General features: G+C 36.7%; 1 protein-coding gene across 1 annotated transcript in view; it reads right to left on the reverse strand.

The window, feature by feature from the left end:
- The window catches only part of LOC150096624 (CD109 antigen-like), a 930,782-nt gene that overhangs the window by 461,077 nt on the left and 449,133 nt on the right, over positions 1 to 20,572 (reverse strand). Inside the window, exon 19 of the mRNA XM_090407963.1 lies at positions 17,332 to 17,449. Coding sequence (XP_090264089.1) covers positions 17,332 to 17,449 — 118 coding nt within the window. The remainder of the gene's footprint in view (positions 1 to 17,331; positions 17,450 to 20,572) is intronic.

Raw genomic sequence — 20,572 nt, forward strand, 5'->3', positions numbered from 1 at the left:
CTGGATGCTGACAATGTCAAGTTCTTTCCTAATATCCTCATTTTTAATATGATATTGCCATTGATGCCATCTGTTCACACCTCTAATCTTTCTCAGGACTCTCATATCTGCGGTCTCTTGTCTTTGGTCAAGTGTTTTACTTCTGACCCAGCTCTCAGATCCATAAGTTAAAACTGGTTTGAACACTGTCTTGTATACAGCTAATTTAGTGTTCCGACTAATTTCTCTCTTATTCCATATGAATTTATTCAATTGACTTCCCACCATAACAGCTTTGCTGATTCTGTTGTCTATTTCTATATTAAATTTACCATCTTCAGTAAAAATCGTGCCTAAGTAGCTGAAATGTTTTACTTGTTCCACAGGTTCTCCTTTCACAACACAGTTGACATTTTCAATGATTCTACCTATTTTCATTGTCTTTGTCTTTTTAATGCTGACCTTCATACCATATCTATTACAATAGTTATTCAATTTAGTCAGGAAATCTTGTAAACTTGTAGCGGATTTATTTAGAAGTATAACATCATCCGCATAAAGCAAAGAGCTGACATTAATATCTCCAATTTTGATATCAGGTTTAATACCACTTTCCTTCATGTCATCCATATAGATAATGAATAACAGAGGGGATAATGTACATCCTTGTCTCACACCAGATTTAACATTAAACCATCTTCCTATACAGCCTTCAATTCTAACTGCTGACTTACAACTCAAATAAAGACTAAGTATTGCTTGATATAATGCCCCATTGACACCATATAACTGCAGCGTATTGAATAGCTTCTCTCTTGGCACCTTGTCATATGCCCTTTCCAAATCGACAAAACTTAAATACAGATCTTTGTTATATTCCCATGCTTTCTCGACTATTTGTCGTAAAGTGAAGATCTGATCCTGACAGCTTCTATTTGGCCTGAATCCAGCTTGTTCTTCACCAAGCTTTTCTTCCACAATTCTTCTCAACCGTTTCTCAAGTATACTTGCATAGATCTTGCCAGGAACACTTAGTAGGGAAATACCTCTGTAATTCTCACATTCAATTTTATTTCCCTTTTTATATATGTGTACTATGAGAGCTCTACTCCAATCATCGGGAATCCGTCCCTCTGTCCAGGCTTTCTGAACTATCCAGTGCAGCCACTGTAAGACTCTTATACCACCATACTTCAGCATTACTGGTCGAATATTATCTACTCCTGCTGCCTTTCCACATTTCAAGCCTTTGATGGCTTTTTCTACTTCAAGTATGGATATGTATTCCTGACTGCATGCCTGGTCAGTGTTTTTTATCACTATGCTGTCATCACTGCTTGTTTCATTTAGCAGTTTTTCAAAGTAATTACTCCATACTTCAAGGATATCTTTTTCTCCTGTTTTCATGTCACCTTTATCATCTCTAACTCCTTTTACAGCACTCTTTCCTCCATTCCTAAGCTTCTTCAACAACCTCCAGAATATTTTGCCACCTTCTTGATATTTATTTTCTATATTCTTGCCAAAGTCCTCCCATGACTTTTGTTTAGCTAGTTTTACACAATGTTTAGCTTTCTTACATTTGTCTCTGTATTCTGTAAGAGTAAAAGCTGACTTATTTGCCAGGAACTTTTGATATGCTTTCTTCTTTTCCTTCACTGCTTCTTTAACTTCCTGTGTCGACCAGGGAGTTCTGATTTTTTTATCCTTGCACACAACCTCACCACATGCCTCTCTGGCAGAATCAATCAATGTTTTCTTCAGAGTATGCCACTGAATCTCCAGGGTTTTATTCCTGTTCTCAAACTCTTTCATTTTCTTTTCAATAATCTTTCTGTATTTTAGTCTACAGTTCACATCTGAGAGCTGCTCAACTTTTATTCGCTTTAAAACTTGCTTACATGTTATTCTTTTCAATATGAAATTCAATTTTATCCTGCTCAAGACTAAATAGTGATCACTTCCAATTTCAAATCCTCTGTACACTCTGGTGTCCTGCACCAGGGAGAAAACATCACTATCAATAATAACATAGTCAATGAGACTTTTCTTATTCCTAGCCTCTTCTCTCCATGTGAATTTGTGCACATTTTTATGTTGGAACATGGTGTTAGTAATAACCAGTCCATGTCCTGAGCAGAAATCCAACAGAAGAAATAGTTCGTATTCTTATTCCTTATGTGCCAGGCATTAGTGAACACACAGCAAAAGTTTTAAAACCACTAAATATTTTTGTTGCTTTTTGCCCAATCAGAAAAATCTCCACGTTTCTCACTTCTCCAAAGGACAAGCTTCCACATCTCAATAATCCGGGTGTCTACCAGATTCCTTGCTCTTGTGGGTTATCTTATTTTGGACAAACAGGAAGATCTGCTTTTATTCAGCTAGAAGAACACAAGTCTTATATTGAATACCTTGAACCTGAACAGTCTGGACTTGCAGAGCATGCCATCAACACTAGACATAGAGTTCATTGGAACAAGAAAAGAGTCCTTCACAAAAGTCGGTTCCCGTCGGTTCACAAAAGACAAAAAGGTCATTTTCTGTCCACTACAGGGTGAAGGCCTCTCCCATTGTGGGAGGGTTGAACAACCCCCCCCCCATGGTGAACCAGTCCAAGTTGGGGGGGGGGGGGGTATTCACGTGTATGTATGAATGTAGGAAGGCGAAAGACAATCACAAACATTCATTCCTAGGCAGGATTTGAACCCACAGCCTCTTGGCTGGAGAGTGGATATGCTAGCCAAACAGGCTGGCTTAAGTTGTTATTATTATCAAGTTATCCTGTTAATGCTGAGGAGGTTTTTCATATGGTAATGGTAGAATGAGAGGAAGGAACAAAGACAAGGGGGCCATCCCTGGAAGTTGCAAAAGAGGTAGGGAATAAAAGGGTAAGAAGTAAGTTTTTTGCATGAAGAGTGATAGGGGCATGGAATGCATTGCCTGAAAGGGTGGTGAATATGCAGATGGTGGATGAGTTTAAGGGGTAGTATGATAGACTTTGTGTTGACCTTTCACGATGAGTCTTGTGACTCCATGGAGGTCAGGAAAATAATTATAATAATAACATTAAGTTTATTTAATTTCTAATAAATATATAACCTTGCTCACTGATAGTGATCAAGCAAGAGGTAATGCTTGCTAATTTATTATCTGAACTATATAATCTGCAGTGTTACCATTCTATCATTTTCATCAACCAATATCATACTTCAATAACCATTTTTCTTCTAGTGATGACATACTGAAAGAAAACTTCCTGGATTTTTTTTACCTAATTGGATCATTACTGCTATTGCACTTTTGTTCTCTTTACAAAGAGTCACTTTCTTCACCTGCTTTTTTTTTCTGTACTCCTCATGTAACTGATTATTGCACTCACCTTATGATGCCTCCGTATACCCTCATCTTTCAGATCGCATGCTCATCCTCTTCATTAATTTCACACCTATCTTTGGATCTTTGAAATGCTCTGAGACATTGCTTCTGCTGAATGGTTCTAGAATACAGACTGCTCAAGCAGCATTATCTTTCACCCACCCAATTATTCTTCACATCATATAACTTTAAGCTGTCTCCTAACCTCTGCATAATTATCAGAATTTTAGTTCAATATGTATCACTTTTTCTCAGACGCCTTATGACAGGCTACCAGGCAAAGGGTAGCCTGACAAAGGTTACTCTCGCTAGCTAAAGGGAGATTTGATACCCCTTTAGAAAAACATTCCTCTGACAACATGATCAAATCATAGATCCTTGCACATTCTCTGTTAATATATTATTATTATTACATGACACCTCCAGGGAGTCCAAGGACTCATCGTGGGAGGGTAATCTACTCTACTTCGCTAAATACATCTCATCATCTCCACTACTACTTAATTCTCCTACTACAACACTACTACTACCATCAATGCCATCTACTGCCCATCACCACCAACGACATTATTTTTTATCTGTAAACTGCGTGTATTCTAAAGGCCTATTTGTCTGTACACAGGATGAAAAACCTGAGTTTCTAGGAGGGAAAAAAACCCTGCTACCTCTGTATGAGATGGCTAACTCATCTTCAATTGAAACAGCCCATATAAGGATTCCCCTCATCATGATGAGAATCAAACCTACATTTTTTCCAGTCGAAGGACGCAATGTTGTTCTGCTGTTCTTCCAATTGTGCTACAGAGGCCATAGTGTATGAGGCCATTGTCCCCCCCCCCTCCTCCAAAAAAAAAAAAGTTATTTAGCAAAAGGCCAATTTAGTTATTTAGCAATGAAAGTTGAAAAGACAAGTCTTATTTTTGTAGTAAAACAGCAATTTGAATTTTGTTTTGGTGTAGTGTTGTCTATTTTTCATAGCAGAGAGTAAATGTGTGATTGTGGAGCCTCATGTGCCTTTGTGTGAATTTTACAATGCAAAATACAAATGTCATTAATAGCGTGGACCTTTAGAGAATGGTTCATTATTTTGAATGTAACATGTATACATGGCAGAATATGAAGACTGTGTTTGTGGAGGGACTGAACAAGAGATAAGAGAGGATATCGATATGGTAAAAGTCTGATATTCTGTTGAACAAGTTGTTGGTAAATGCAAAATTGAATGAAAGAATTAAAATGCTTAATTGCAGGAGTAAATGACTCATGCAATCATGGAAGAAGCAAGCATAACTGAGGGAGCAAATGACTATATGAATCACAGAACAAATGCAAGCAAGACTATGGAAGTGAAAGAAAGTATAGCTGATGAAGTGAAAGTAGGTGACACTGTGAAAGTGAAGGAAGACAGGAATGAGGAAATGAAAGCCTGACATATGGTGTAAATTGCCAGTATGCAAGACTTGAAAAATGAGTTAATCAGAATGAAAAGTGAAATGAAAAAAATATACGTAGTGAGATGAGAAGTTTGGTGGATAAGAATGGAAGAGTGCAAAAGGATGAGATGAAGGAAAGCAGAGAAAAAGAAGAGGTGATGAATGACTTGAGATTAGTGATTCCATTATTAGAAGTGTGATGAAGAAGAGATTCCTAAGGGGTGTTTTCTAGGAGGGAGAATTAGCAGGATAATTGATGTGTTACATATGAGAAGCAGATGGGTGAGCGACTTGGTGGAGCAAATAACTTGTCTGGATTTCAGAAGAATGTGAGAATGGATATCAAGAGGTTTTTGAAGAGAGTGAAAGATAATAGTGTAGTTTGAAAGGTAGTCAGTGTGTTGCTGAAGTATGATAATGATAACTGAGATGGAGTGCAGGGATTATAAATGTTATATTAGCAAAGCCGTGTAAGGAGAAAGAAGTGGAGTTTGTAAATATGCAATTAAGGAAGTGATGAAATGGTACAAAAGTGACAGACTGCATTTAAATGGCTTTGGGGCAATTCAGAGAGAAGGTTGCTGCAAGGAGCAGCTTTGAGTGATGTGAGCAAGAGAGCAGAGAAAGTAAAAAAGTGAAGCAGAAAGTGAGGAACTGGACTGAATTGGTTGTAAATAAAAATAGTAGTAGTGCGACAGATAATTATGAGAGAATGAGAATGCAAGATGGAGAAGGAAACTGTGTGTGTGTATGTGAGGGGGGGAGTTGGGATGGAGAAGGAGACACAGTATGTATAAGAAGAACGGATGTTGAAAGTAGTAGTAGTAAATTTGTGTATGAGGATAGTCAATATTAGAATGGGATGGGCTGGGATGCATGGGGTAGTTGGGTCTGAGAAGATAGGATAAGTGATGATAAAAGCAATGGGAATAGGTGTTGTGAAATTGCAACCAGCAAGTAGAATGGGGGAGGTCTGGATATAGATCTAAAAGTGAATTACCATGTTTATTTACAAATGCTAGGAGCATAAGAAATAAGAAAGATGAAATGGTTCTGCTGATTGGGTTTATTCTCCCAAAACTTGTTGGAATAAGTGAAATAGCATTGATATGGATGATATCTTGACAGAAGATGAAATGTAAGGATATGATGTTTTTCATGATGACAGAAAGGACAAGAAGGGAGGTGGGGCTGCTGTCGGTGACAGCAGGCAAATTATATCTACACAAAGTGGAGATGTGAGATGTAAATAGTAGAAATGGTTTAGAGTCAGTATGGTGTGAGATGGAGACCAATGGAGATATTTAGTCAGATGCTTCTTTACAGCCAGGGAATATGGAGAGTGGTGATGAAGAAATGTATAAGCAACTTGGGTTAGGAATAAGGAACATTAATTTCTTGAGTTCTTGAGAAACATCATCTCAGTATGTAAAGGAGGGCATACAAGGAAGGAGAGTTTTAGATTTGATCATTTCATCTAAGGGTGCGATTGTGAGTGGGGTTTCAACCTTCTCTAGTTGGTGAGAGAGAGATCATAAAGTGATCACCTGGGTTGTGGCTAGCCATACGAAAACTTCTGTGAGGAAAGGATATATGTGGAATTAGAAGGCAGGTAATTATGAAAAGCTGAGGAGACGGTTTGGAGCTTAGAATGGAACGAGATGTTAAGCAGAAGAGAGATAAATGTTGCATTGAAACTGACAGAGATATTTACAACATCCATTTGGAAATTTATTCCAAAGGTCAAAATAGTAAATACAGTATATGTCAAATGGATGAGTGAAGGAATTAAGTACAAAATCTGGAAGAAGAGGATATTATGGAGGAAGGACAAGATGAATAATGGTAGCAGTCAAATGTATGATGAATATTAATAGAAAGATGACTCAGTTGGTAAGGACAATGAAAGTTCAGTATGAGCAGAAATTAGCAAATCAGACAAAGAAAAACCTTAGAGGTTTTTAGATATGTATGTGGCAAGTAGAAGGAAGAATGATTACAGTAAGATGATGTTAATGGATGAAGATGGTGGAAAAGTAACAGCTACAGAGGACATAGTTGATTTATTCAGTCAACAATTTATAAGGATGTTTCATCCTCATCGGTGTGAAATCATGAGAACCTCAAGTGTAGAAGAAATATTATGATTATTATTATTATTATTACTACTACTACCCAAGACCCCATGGAGTCAAAGACTCATCTAGGAGGTCCTTTTATCAAACACACAGCCATCATACCGTGCTTTATACACACTCAAATTCTCTGCAAACACCACACTCTCAGGCAAGGCATTCCAATCATTCACAACTCTGCATGAAAAAAACCTGCTTCTCACTCCCCTACTCACATCCTCCTTATACAGCTTCCAGGGATGACCTATGGTTCTCTCATGATCTCCCACTATTTTCTGTAGAACCTCTCCAGCATTAATCCTATAACAACCCCATAATAACTTGTCGGTCTCTATCATATCTCCCCCTCCTCTTCCTGTGCACCAGACTCTGTGAGTTGCATCTTCTCAATCTTTCCTCATACTCAACATTCCAGAGGTCAGAAACTAAATTAGTCAGTCGCCTCTGGACTCTCTCCAACATCTCTTCATCCTTCTGAAAACCAGGTGACCAAATCTGGGCACAATAGTCCATGTGTGGCCTAATCAAAGCCTTATACAATGGAACAAGAATCTCCCTACTTCTACAAGTCAGTGTCCTCTGCATCATTCCCAGAAGTCTTAGTGTTGTCTTCAAAATTTTGGCTATGTGCCCCCTAAATTTCAGATCTTTATCGACTATCACTCCCAGATCTCTTATTTCCTCCACCTCCGAAAATATATCCTCACCAAACATAAATTCTGCATCCCATTTTTGTTTTCCAAATTTTAAAGCCTTACATTTTGCAACATTAAACTCACATCCCCAATTCGGTGCCCAATCACTCAATTTATTCAAGTCTTCTTGTAAGGCCACACCATCCTCTCTACTCCTCGTGGTTCGTACCAACTTTGCATCATCTACAAACAACTGAATATCTCCATCTAAATCTTCACTAATATCATTAATATACAAGTTAAACAACAATGTCCCTAAAACAGAACCTGGAGGCACACCACCAGTAACTTTCCTTTTCCTGGATATCGTTCCCCATACACAACTTGTTGATACCTATCAGATAGCCAGTCTCCAATCCAATGCACTAATCTAATATCCAACCTCCACTCCAGTTTGACTATCAACCTTATCATGCGGTAATCTATTAAAAGCCTTTGCAAAATCTAAGTATACTACTGTGTATCCTTCTCCTCTGTCCATGGAAGCAGTCACCTTATCGTAATAAGTAAGTATGAGAGATGACTTAATTATGAGAGCGAGACCAGGAAGTATATGTAAAATTAAATATTGTCAATAAGGCAGTAAGATTCGATGACATATCATCATGTGTCTTCAGAGAATGCTTCAGGGAATTGGTAGTAGCAATGGTATAGCTATTTAATAAGAGTCTTACAACAGCTCAGATTCCAAGGGAATGGAAAGAAGGTAAAATTGTTCCAATGGCTGTAGTTACAAATTATAAGTCAATATGTATATCTGGAGTTGTGGTTAAGGTAATGGAGAGATTAGGGGGAAGAAGAATACAGAAATGGGTTGATAACAGCAGTATTCTTGGTGATTTTCAGCCAGGGTTTGTTAAAGAGAAAGCATGTTTTCCCAACTTACTTAGGTATGAGGGGTTCCTGAAAAGTAAGATAACACATGTTTTTTCTCTAGGAAGCTTAGAAATAGGAAGTTAAAATTATAGACCAAGAAATAAGTGAACATGCACTGCTTCTGCACAAAGTCTGTAAATTTATTGATGCACATGTCCTAACGGATTAATTTATTCATACCAGATAGATCAATTTATTAATACCAGTACTCGAGAAATCTGTGCCCGCATCCAGTAACTAACATGGACTTCCTAACCCATAGTGAAATGCCATCTGGAAAGGTGTTTCTTGAGGGGGGGGCCAAACAAATGGAAGTCTGATGGCATTAAGTCTGGGCTCAGGGAGCGGGGGGGGGGATGTGTCAGAGTTTCTCAATGATTACAGCACAACCACCCCCAAGCGGTGATGTGCACAATGTATGGAGTTGGTTTTCAGTTTGTCCAATGTTGCACAGTAAAGCTCTGCATTGACTGTTCCTCCCTTTGGCAAGAAGTCCACCAACAGAACACCTCGCCGATCTTAGAACACTGTGGCCATGAGTTTTCAGACAGTGGGAACAGTTTTGAATTTTTTGCATACAGGAGATTTTGAATGTTTTCAAGTCATGGAGTCTTGTTTTCTCTTCAGGGTCAAGCGATGGACCTACGTTTTGTCTCTTGTGACTAGGCGAGCAAGAAAATAAGAAAATCCTCACCTTTGTCACTGTATTGCAACAGATTCTTCAGATACATCCCCAAAGGTGTTACCTTGTGCTCCTCTGACAATTGTCAGGGCAGCCACACTTGCAAAAGCCAAGGACATCATAACAATTTCATAAACAGTGGACTTACTCAAGTTCACCACTTGTCCAATTTCATGCAGTTTCACTCACTAGTCTTCAAGAACGATACCTTTAATGCTCAAAATGCTGTCTTCTGTCTTGCTTGATGAAGGTCTGCCCACTCGATGTTGATCTTCAATGGTCACAACAGTCCGCTTTAAATTCAATGCGCCCAAAATAAACCTGCTTCTTTAACATCACCTTTTTGTTTAAGTGATGATATGCAACTGTTTGCAGATGAAGCAAAATTGGGGAGAACAATGCAGAATCAAGCAGATGTTACACCCTTATGGAAGAACTGGAATACATTGTATAAATGGGGAAATAAGTGGATATCGGTTCAATGTTGTAAAGTGTAAGGTTCTGAAATTTAGTAAGCAACAATGGGATGCGAAGTATACACTTCATGCAGAAACTTTGAAGGAGATAGAGGAGATGAGAGATCTGGGAGTGGTAGTGAACAAGGGCCCAAAATTCATGTACCACACTTAATTTGCAAAGTCATCACATTGGATAATGGAAATGATGAGGAGTACCGTGATGTGTAGATTTGGAATCATAAAGAGGTTATGATTCCAAATAAGGTCTTCATTAGGCCTCATATGGATAATTGGGCACAGATTTAGTCACCTCACCTGGTTTTCATGGTGATGAGAATATGTAAGAGAAGGTCTAAAGAAGAGTGAGTCAGAAAGGTGGTAACTGGTCTTTTAGAATGAGTATGGAAACAAATTGAAAGAATATAATTTGCAAAGCCCTGTGATTAGGAGGGGGGAGAGGATATGATTGAGGCATAAGTTGATCAGAGGCTGTTACCAGGTTAACATGGTATAAATTTTCATAGAATGAGAAAGGAGTAGGTAGAACAGGAGGCCATCCCTCGAAGCTGTATAAGGAGAATGTGAGCAAAGCAATGGGGGCAGGTTCTTTGCATGGGGAATGATTGGTGAGTGGAATGCATTGCCTGAGTGTGTTGTAAATGCAGACAGATCAAATCAGTTTAAAATATGACTGGATGATTGTTGGAAGTTTTTCCACTTGGTTATACTATAAATTAAAGATACCAAGAAATTATATACAGTCATCTCTCAAATTATGTCCATTCGAAGATAATTACGTCCATTTTCGACTATACTTTCAAACAAGACGCAAGTGAGCATAAAGTAAAAAGGTTTTTATTTAGCAACAATGCAGCTTGCACAGTGGCAACAGCGTGATTCAACGGCAACCTTCCTCGGCAGTCAGCAATAAGCACATGTCTATAACAGTTCCTCTATTGATTTTGTGTTTGAGAAATAGGTTATTTCTGTATTTATCGTTCAATATCGCGATATTTTGTGCAACATGGCCCCTACATGCCCGATCAAAAAACCTAGTGAAGAATCACAGATTGATCTTGAAATGAAGTTGTAAGTTATAAAGCAACACGAAGCTGGTAATCCTGTCAATGTCATCGGACATGACTTTGGATGGCCTCATTCTACAGTGATGACCATTTTGAAAAATAAGGATAAAATTGTAGAGGCTGTGAAAGGATCTGCTTCCATTAAATCGATGATAGTGATGAAGCAACAGCAAGATCTGATCGGTGATATAGAAAATCTACTTGCATCATGGATAGAGGACCTGAACCAAAAGCACATAACCCTCAGCAATAGCACCATAATTGCTAAGGCAGTAAGTCTCTTCAACATAAAGGAGAAAGCATGGCCTGATTATTATTACGAATTCAACGCTTCTTCTGGTTGGTTCATAAGATTCAAGCAGATTTTGCACTGCATCATGTGAAAATGTATGGTGAATCTGTACGTGCCAATGAGAAGGCTGCCAAGGAGTTTGTGGAGCAATTGGATAAAATTATTACAGAGGAAAATTATTTGCCACAGCAAATATTTAATATGGATGAGACTTCTTGTTTTGGAAAAAAATGCCCAAGCAGACATTCATCCACAGAAAGCTAAAATCTATGGCTGGTTTCAAAGCTCTTACAGACCGTATTACGATTCTGTTAGGGGGTAATGTGGCTGGATATAAACTGAAACTATTTGTGATATGCTGTGAGACTCACCGTGGCACAGCGAGGCTCGACGATCCTTCAAAAACATTAGGAAACATATTCTTCAAGTTCATTATCAGAGCAATAAGTCGTGGATGACTCAAAAATTGTTTGAGGATTCCTTAATCAACTGTTACGAGTGAAATGGAAAGCTATTCTGTGAAAGAAAATGTAGAACTCAAAATTTTATTAATTCTAGATAATGCTCCAGGTCATCCTTCTTACATCGTTCAATATCGCGATATTTTGTGCAACATGGCCCCTACATGCCCGATCAAAAAACCTAGTGAAGAATCACAGATTGATCTTGAAATGAAGTTGTAAGTTATAAAGCAACACGAAGCTGGTAATCCTGTCAATGTCATCGGATGATCTTCACCCCAAGATCAAGGTCATGTTTCTCCCTCCAAACACTACTTCATTGATCCAACCAATGGATCAGGGAGTTCTTGAAGTGTTTAAGGCTTATTATCTACAGAGAACCTTTTCACAAGCCATTTCTGCCACTGATGGAAATGATCAGACTCTCATGCAATTCTGGAAAGCATTCAATATTTATCATGCTATTAAAAATATTACTGTGGCTTGGGACGAAGTGACCTCTCAATGTATGAGTGGCATATGCAAAACAACATTAAAAAGTTTGTTCATGATTTTGGCAGTTTTGAAAAAAATGAAGACTTTTTTAAGATGGAAGAAATAGTGGATCTAGCAAACAATCTGAATCTCGAAGTGAATGATGATGACATAGTTCAACTCGTAGAAATTGCCTCTGAAGAGTTGATCAATGAAGAATTGGTCAAACTGAGAAACAATGTGTTGCAGAAGAGGAAGAACGAGAAAAGGAAGAGAAAAAAGAGAAACAAGAAGAAGTAGTTAAACAATTCAGAGTGAAGGGTCTTGAAGAAATGTTCTCTGCAGTTAGCGATGTTCTCAAAATGGCTGAAGACATGGATCCCAATGTTGAACGCTACTTATTAGTAGAAAGGAAAGTACACAATGTCTTTGCTTGCTATAAACGAATTTATGATGAAAAGAAGAGGAATATGCAAATCACATTGGACATTTTCATCAAAAAAAAAAAAAAAAAAGGCTACACAAGAAGAGCTGAAGTATGGTCCTTCACATAGGGAAGGTAATGAATTGAATGAATGAAGGTAATATGATTGTGTTGGAAGATTTTGGTGATTATTCTCCTGTTTTATAGTGGCAGTAAACACACAGTACAGTTTAATAAGGTTTAAAAATTAAAATGATATTTAATTTTACTTATTACGTATACTTATTAGGGTTAAGTCAAGGGATGACTACTTGGTTTAATCCCTTATCCAAGTGTAAGCAAACAAAGTTTGCCTTGAAGTATTTTCAGGACTGGGTCAACTCATATATAGAAGCTAATGACTTCATCCAAGTGGATAAAGGATTTAACCAAGTATATAATTTCTTGATATCTTTAATTTATGACTGGATGATGTTTGTCTGTGGAAGTGTGTACCTCCCATGATGAATCTCTGACTCCACATAGGTTAAATGTTAATAATAATGATAATAATAAACCAGAAATTCATTCTCTCTGTCCCAGATGCCATCTTGTCATTCCAATCTATATTACCATAATTAAAATTACCCATAATGATCACCCTTTTCTCATTTTCTAGGCTAATTTGCCTATTAATTTTCTTGTTAATGACCTCCATATTGCATATGTATAGCAAAATCTCACTTAAGGTCTAACTGAATATCTGTCTAACTAAAAATATATTTAAAGCAACAATCCACAGAAATGGCAACTATCATTCTTCTGCTATCCTCGAATCATATAAGAACTAGAACAGCCACTAGTCGGCATAAAATATATCTGACTCTGATCATACTAGGACAGCATCTATCATCTTACTCCTTCATTCCCTCTGTTCTTTGGAACAATCTTTCCATACTGTTTTTCCCAATGAATGCAATCCACAGTTTTCAAGAAACTTATTAATAGTTCTCCTCAACTACTTGTCCACACAGTGCACTGTAATTTTATAGGTCATCTCTCATGTATAGAATCAATACTAAAAAAAAAAAAAAAAAAAAAAAAAAATTCCTGTCTACGTCTACTTCACACCATACTGTCTCAAATCCACTGCCACTATTTCCTCTTTGCATGGTCATAACTCCTCTCTATCAACAACGGCACATTTCCCTCTTTTTCTGTCCTTTCTATCTTCTCGTAAAACATCATATAGTTCTATCTTTATTCTTATGGTGTCATCCTCATTCAACAATGTCTCACTTATTCTGAATCTTTCAATCTTTCAAAATTGTTCCCCCAATCAGTGAAATGATTTTGTTCCTCTTATTTCTGATACTTCTGACATTAGTAAATGTAGTAGTTCACTTCTGGGTCTATAACAAGTCCTGCTGACACTATGTCTCAAATATGACTTTTACATGTCTGTGTTTAGCAATTCTTTGAATGATATAATCACGTAATCACAAGAAAGATATTTATTTAACCAAATATTTCGGTCTGGAAATAGCAGACCATCGTCAGTGGTAATACAAGAACAGTTTAAAAAATACAAGCTAGAATACTAACAATAGATTTAAAATTATAACATGCCGCGTGATGTTAAATCACTAAGTATGAAACGGAATATTTTGAAGTACAAACATGACTGAATTTGCTATTTAAAAAAAAAAAGTATCTTTTTGTATCAGTTATCTTTTTTAGATGTTCTCCTCATCCGATCACCTTCAAATATTCTTACAACTACAGTATACAGGAAACCAACATTCACAGGTCGTTATATTCTTAAAGAATCAGCCCATCATCCATGTCAAAAAACAGGAATTTTAAAATGCCTCATCAGAAGAGCCAAAACTAATTGTTCTACTTTTGATTATCTACAGAAAGAACTTTCTACTATCCAACAACACATGAAACTCAATGGCTTTTCTGAAAAAAGTACTCAACGTCTTCTCAATTCTTATTCAATTGAGAAGACGTTGAATTCAATACAAAACAACAAAGTTTCAACACGTCGAGTGCCTATTCCTTATATATCCGGTATTTCAGAACCTATCGCAAGAATTTTAAAGAAATATGATTTAACAACTACGTATTCACCTATTAACAAATTGTCTTCTCATTTTCCTTCTCCTAAAGACAAACGCTCAACTTTATCTCTTCCTGGAGTTTATCAAATTCCATGCAACTGTGATCTCTTTTATTTTGGACAAACTGGACGTTCTCTTGAAAAAAGAATCCAAGAACATCAATCATCCATTCTTCACAACAAACCTGAAAAGTCTAGATTGGCTCAACACAGGATTGAAACTAACCACAGCATTCTTTGGGCCAAAACTCGCCTCTTACATAGATCCCGTTATAGGTTTGAACGTTTGTTCAAGGAAAGCGTGGAGGCCTTGCTCCATCGCCCCAACCTGAATCGTAATGACTGTATATCTATATCAAAAATCTGGGAAAGTCTAATCAAGATTACTCATTATTTATTTATTTTTTTTTATTTTATTATTTTTTTTTTAAATAGCAAATTCAATCATGTTTGTACTTCAAAATATTCCGTTTCATACTTAGTGATTTAACGTCACGTGGCGTGTTATAATTTTAACGATCTATTGTTAGTATTCTAGCTTGCATTTTTTAAACTGTTCTTGTATTACCATTGATGATGGTCTGCTATTTCCAGACCGAAATATTTGGCTAAATAAATATCTTTCTTGTAATTACGTGATTATATCATTCAGCCTTATGTCGCAAGTATCCTTGAAACAATGGCAATTCTTTGCTGTCTCTTCTATCCCCTATAGGGGATAGAAGAGACAGCAAAGAATTGTATAATTGTATAAAAGAATTCTATAATCTGATCCAGATTTAAATGTTCCCCTATATTTGAATCTATTATCTGTGTGCCCAGATCCCTTTGCCCATTTTTCATTTCTGTTCTCTCATTCTTGTCACTATTCTGCTTATCTCTCCATTTACAAGTACTTCAGGTACTATTCATCGTCTACTCTGTTACATCACCTCTTACTTCCTCAGATCTCCTGTTCACCATCTCATTACTATCCCAATGACAGACTTTACAGTTGACTCATATGAAAACCATTTAAATGCATTCTATCATTCTTATACAATTTAATCTCTTCTTCAGATTCCTCTCATACATTCCAAAATGGTACCCTTTCTCATCACACAGCTGTGCTAACATTCTATTGCTCATTGCTCTATCTGTCATTGCTCATTGTCTTGTGACTGTGATACCTGGGCAAAACACTGACTATCTTTCCTACCACAGTTAGTTTTTGCTCTTTCCAGTGACTTCGTGACATCCATTCTCACATCTGCTATCGGTTTCTACTACCAATTCTCGTGCTTGCTTTCTTCTCATATCTAATGCCTCAATCATTCTACTCATTCTCCTTCCTGAAAAACAAATCTTGTACACTTTGTCATTCAACACTTTGAATACTAGAACTGCCATACAACCCCCTTTTCAAATTATTTGTTTCATCTACACACTCAACTCTTATTCTTCCTCACTCTTCAATTCATATCCACAATTCTTCTGATTTTATACCACAGTCATATGCATCATTTCTTGCCTCATCTTCAGCAACTCCACTTTCAGATCTTGCATAATTTTTTTCACTGTCATTCACACTTACTATCTTCATATCAGACACCCTTTCCTTCTCGCCTTGCCTTACTATGAGTTGAACTCTTTCTCACATGCCAACTAATTGTCACTGTACTTTCTTTCTCACACACTATCTTACCACTACTTTCTCTTTCTTACTGTCAGTCTTACTTACTTCAGTACCTTCACTCACAGTCTCTCATTCTCCCTTCTGCCTGCTATAATTCACATTCTTACACTTCAACTCTTCTTACCCTTTGTTCAACATCACTTACTCCAAGCTCACCACTCTGATTCTTGGAAGCCCAATAATCCATTAGCACACAGTTCCTGCACATCTACCCCAACATTCACTTCTCTCATTCAACCTCTCAACATACACATCCTCAACATCTCCCTAAGCACACATATTGCATTCAAGGCAATGTATCATCTACAAACATCTACCTATAAACATATACACCAACCAGGCTATTCCTTTCTCACTAATCTATATAACAACCTCAACTCTCCCTGCCACTTTGTCTTGTATTAATGACAGGAACACAGAAATTTAACCTAATAAAGAATCTAAAAATTCAACTGAACACTGCATATCTATCCACCATCCTAGCTATCATACAATGAAATTCAACTTGGTTCAGATCTCAATTTACTTACTTATCGCTATGACTGACTGATACTCTAAAAGCATCAAAATATTGATTATAATTATGAATTATAATAGATATTTTTTGATTTGGTGACCTCTAAAAATAAAAGAAAAATATTCTCTAAAAATATATATTATTAATTAATATTAATATTATTATTATTATTATTATTATTATTAATATTATTATTTGGAGAACAAATTCAAGTAGAATGTGCAAAAAGGGTGAGATTATATGGAAATTAAATTAGAAGTGCCTTATTCATGACACTTTTAGTTGTCTTTCATCATGAGTACCAATTTAATTAGCAACTGAATTAAGAAGCATTCAGTATATTTCATATTAACAGAAGAATGGGATTTTTTTTTTGTGCTTGTATGTGTGATGATGTTAATAAGAAGGAAAATAAGAAGTTTTGCTGAAAATTACTGTTGACTACACTAGACTGCCTTTTATGCTTTTCACTGAGGCATAGTGGATTTGTACTTTGTACTTACATAATAATAATAAAAAAAAAAAAAAGCAGTAAAACTTTTAAGGTTGGTGCACCACCCTTCACAATATCTGGAAATAAATTGTTAAATGAGTGAAAAAAATAATGTAAAAGTTTTAGTGAACACAAATTATGAAATTATATAAATATGCAATATTATTTACCTGTACAGTTGAAGGAGAAATAGTCAGACCTCTAACAGGATGAACTGCAAAAGCACTAATAACCCATGATGTAAGTGTTTCTGGCAGAGGACTAGATATTGTAGCGATGCCATCTTCTCTATGAAATTATACTGACTTCAAAATCATGAATGAAAATTAAAATATATAACAAGTTATTGATAAAAAAAAACAATGAATAGATATATTTCTGTATCTGGTAGAATACTGGATATTATAATTATTATAATTAATATCAGCCTCCATGAAGTCAAAAGACTCATGGTGGGAGGTGCATACTATCATGCAAAGATATGTCTAACATTAAATCTATTAAAAGTTTCTGAGAACCCATACTTTCAGGTTATTATTATTATTATTATTATACAGGTGTTTCCATGTAGTCGGAAGACTCATCGTGGAAAATTTGTTATTCACACAATAATTATCCATACCACTCCTTAAGCTCAATCATGATGAGCTTAAGGAGTGGTATGATGAATGATGAAGCACTCACAACAGCAACCTCTGGAAACCTATTCCACCCATTCATTACCCTCCAAGCAAAAAATCCAGTGACCCCTTGTTCTCTCCCTTTTTGCCATGTACAGAAAAAAAGTCTTCAGTGTCAAACCTTTTTTATAATAACAGTCTTGATAATAATAATTTTTATAATAGTGATGCACTCCACTCACCAACCACTCTCCACAAAAAACCTACACTTTATTCCCCTACTCACATTCTCTTTATACAGCTTTCAGGGATATCCTCTTGTTCTAGGCTTGTCTACCACTTCTTTATGAAAAAAATCTTTTCCATATTAATTTGGTAACAAGCCAAACCAATTCATGTCTCAATCATACCTCCTCTCTGTTTCCTATTCACAAGGCTCTGCAAGCTCCCTCAACCTGTCCTCATTGCTTGCTCACATCTGTCGACCTGAAACTGACTTAGTGAATCTTCTATGGATCCTTTCTAATATATCATAATCCTGATGAAAACCAGAGAATAATCTGTGCACAGTAGTCAATATGTGGTCTGATCAAGGTTTTATACAATGGAAACCATAACCTCTTTACTTCTATATGTCAAAGTCCTCCTCATCATTACCATAATCCATTCCGATGTTCTTACAATTTTAGCAATGTGACAACTTCAAGTCTCTATCCACCATTACTCCCAGATCTCTCAACTCTTCCACTTCCTTTAAAATTTCATTTCCCAATTAACTATACACTCTATATTGCAACTATGCCTACCAAGTTTCAAGACCTTGCACTTTGCAACATTAAACTGATAACTCCACTCACATAGTTTATTGAGATCCTCCCTCAAGGCCACAACATCAGACCCTTGCAGTACTCCAATAGTAAACTTTTTCTTTTGAGATACTGCTCACTTATGTACAACTGGCTGATACCTACTGACAGCAAAATGCATATCCAAGTCGCTAGTCTCTTATCCAATCTAATCTATTTCAATTTAATGACCAACATTTCATGTGACAATCTATCAAAGCCTGTGAAAAATCCAATATAACACCAAATATGCATCTCCCTTATTCAGTGAATTCATCGACATGAAGTAACACATAAACAGATTGCTTAAATGTGATCTCCTCTTAACAAACCAATGATGAACATTATAGAGAGAGTACTGTTATTATCTACCCAATTCTGAATCCTAGTCCTCACCAACCTGCCTAACACCTTAACAACAACTCCAAACACACAGGTTGGCCCATAATTTGTACCTCAGCCATAACTCCCTTCCCTCCCTTTGTGAAGTGGAACAATTTTTCCCACTTTTCACTCCTATGGGACCTGCCCTGATACAAGAATCATGTTAAACAGGTGTGTCATTAATTCCCTATAATATTCCTTCAAAACACGCAGTGATTTAATATCAACTCCTACTTCCTTATTAACATCAGTTTACTTAATTCCTCATATACCTCCTGATCACTCACCATTTCCTCCATTATACTCTTACCTCCATATTCTTATGATGTTACCTTCAGATGAATGACATACTCTGATAAAGTGTTCAGTGAATACTACAACAGTATCCTCTGGATAAGTTATCCAGAAGATACAGTTGCCTCTACAGTGCCTTCTTCTTTCAGATTTCATGCTTTATTCGTTCATTCATCCATTTTACTCTTACTTTATTTAGCCTTTTCACCACTGGAAAACACTCAGACATCGCTGCAGTCACAAAGCTATTGATCAATGTCCAAGTGGCATCTGTCCCCTTTCAACTCAACTCCACCTTCCATGCTACAGTTCCTAACCTTTTCAGAATTACCATCCTTGTAGTTTCACAAATATATCTTCTTCATATGATATGAAACCTTCATATTATAGAAGGTTTCATATTAATGGCAACAAGTCAGATGATCACTTCCTGGGCAGTACTGACAAATGGAGAAAGATTAGAAGTTCCTTTCCCAGTTACCTTCTCTGTTGACGTGATCACATATGACACTCTCAACCAGTGTGTGTGCCCTCCATTATATATTGCCTAAGATAGCTGCCCCTTAAGAACTCAAGAAATTCATTTCCCTTAAGTATAGTTTCTGGGAAAATTCCCATGTTACTCCTCTTAAACACTATTAATATAATTATGGCTATTATAACCTGTTTTTGTTTAGGAGTGTCCCTTATTTTAATACATTGGCTAACATTACTCAAAAAAAGGGGTATATATATATTTTTAGGGCATTATGGGTGAGTATAGAAGGCAATATGGCAGAATAAAAGAGGTGGAAAAAATTTTGTACATACCTTGTTTTTGGTTCTATGATGCCTTCCATTCCAAGATCTTGCTGAAGGTTGTTTATAAACGAGGAGGGGGTGCGTTTTGATGCGGGAAATAAGATTAAAAACCCGGGTTACTATTAATAACATATATATATATATATACATTATTTTGTTTAGGGCTGCATTTTGTGGGGGGGGGGGGGAACAAAGGGGAAGAATATCCTTATGTGGAAACTGGGACAGGGGTTAACGGGGTGTGGACCATTTTGGACGTCGTCTGACTGTCATCGGAACCTTGTGGGAATGAGTGTAGGGCTATGTCAAGGCTGCAAGTTGCATCTGCCAAATTAGGGCATTTGTGGTCGCTGAATGGCCGGAGGCATGGCTTAATTTGTAAGTTCTGGATCATCCAACATTCGGAAATTAGGTAGGGGCGGTGGACGTTGATAGAATTTCCATTGCATTTTATGGCAACAGTTTCG

Source organism: Typopeltis vanoorti, chromosome 18 (assembly GCF_054136105.1).
Source record: "Typopeltis vanoorti isolate ZY-2024b chromosome 18, IOZ_Tvanoo_1.0, whole genome shotgun sequence".
Taxonomy (NCBI): Eukaryota; Metazoa; Arthropoda; class Arachnida; order Uropygi; family Thelyphonidae; genus Typopeltis; species Typopeltis vanoorti.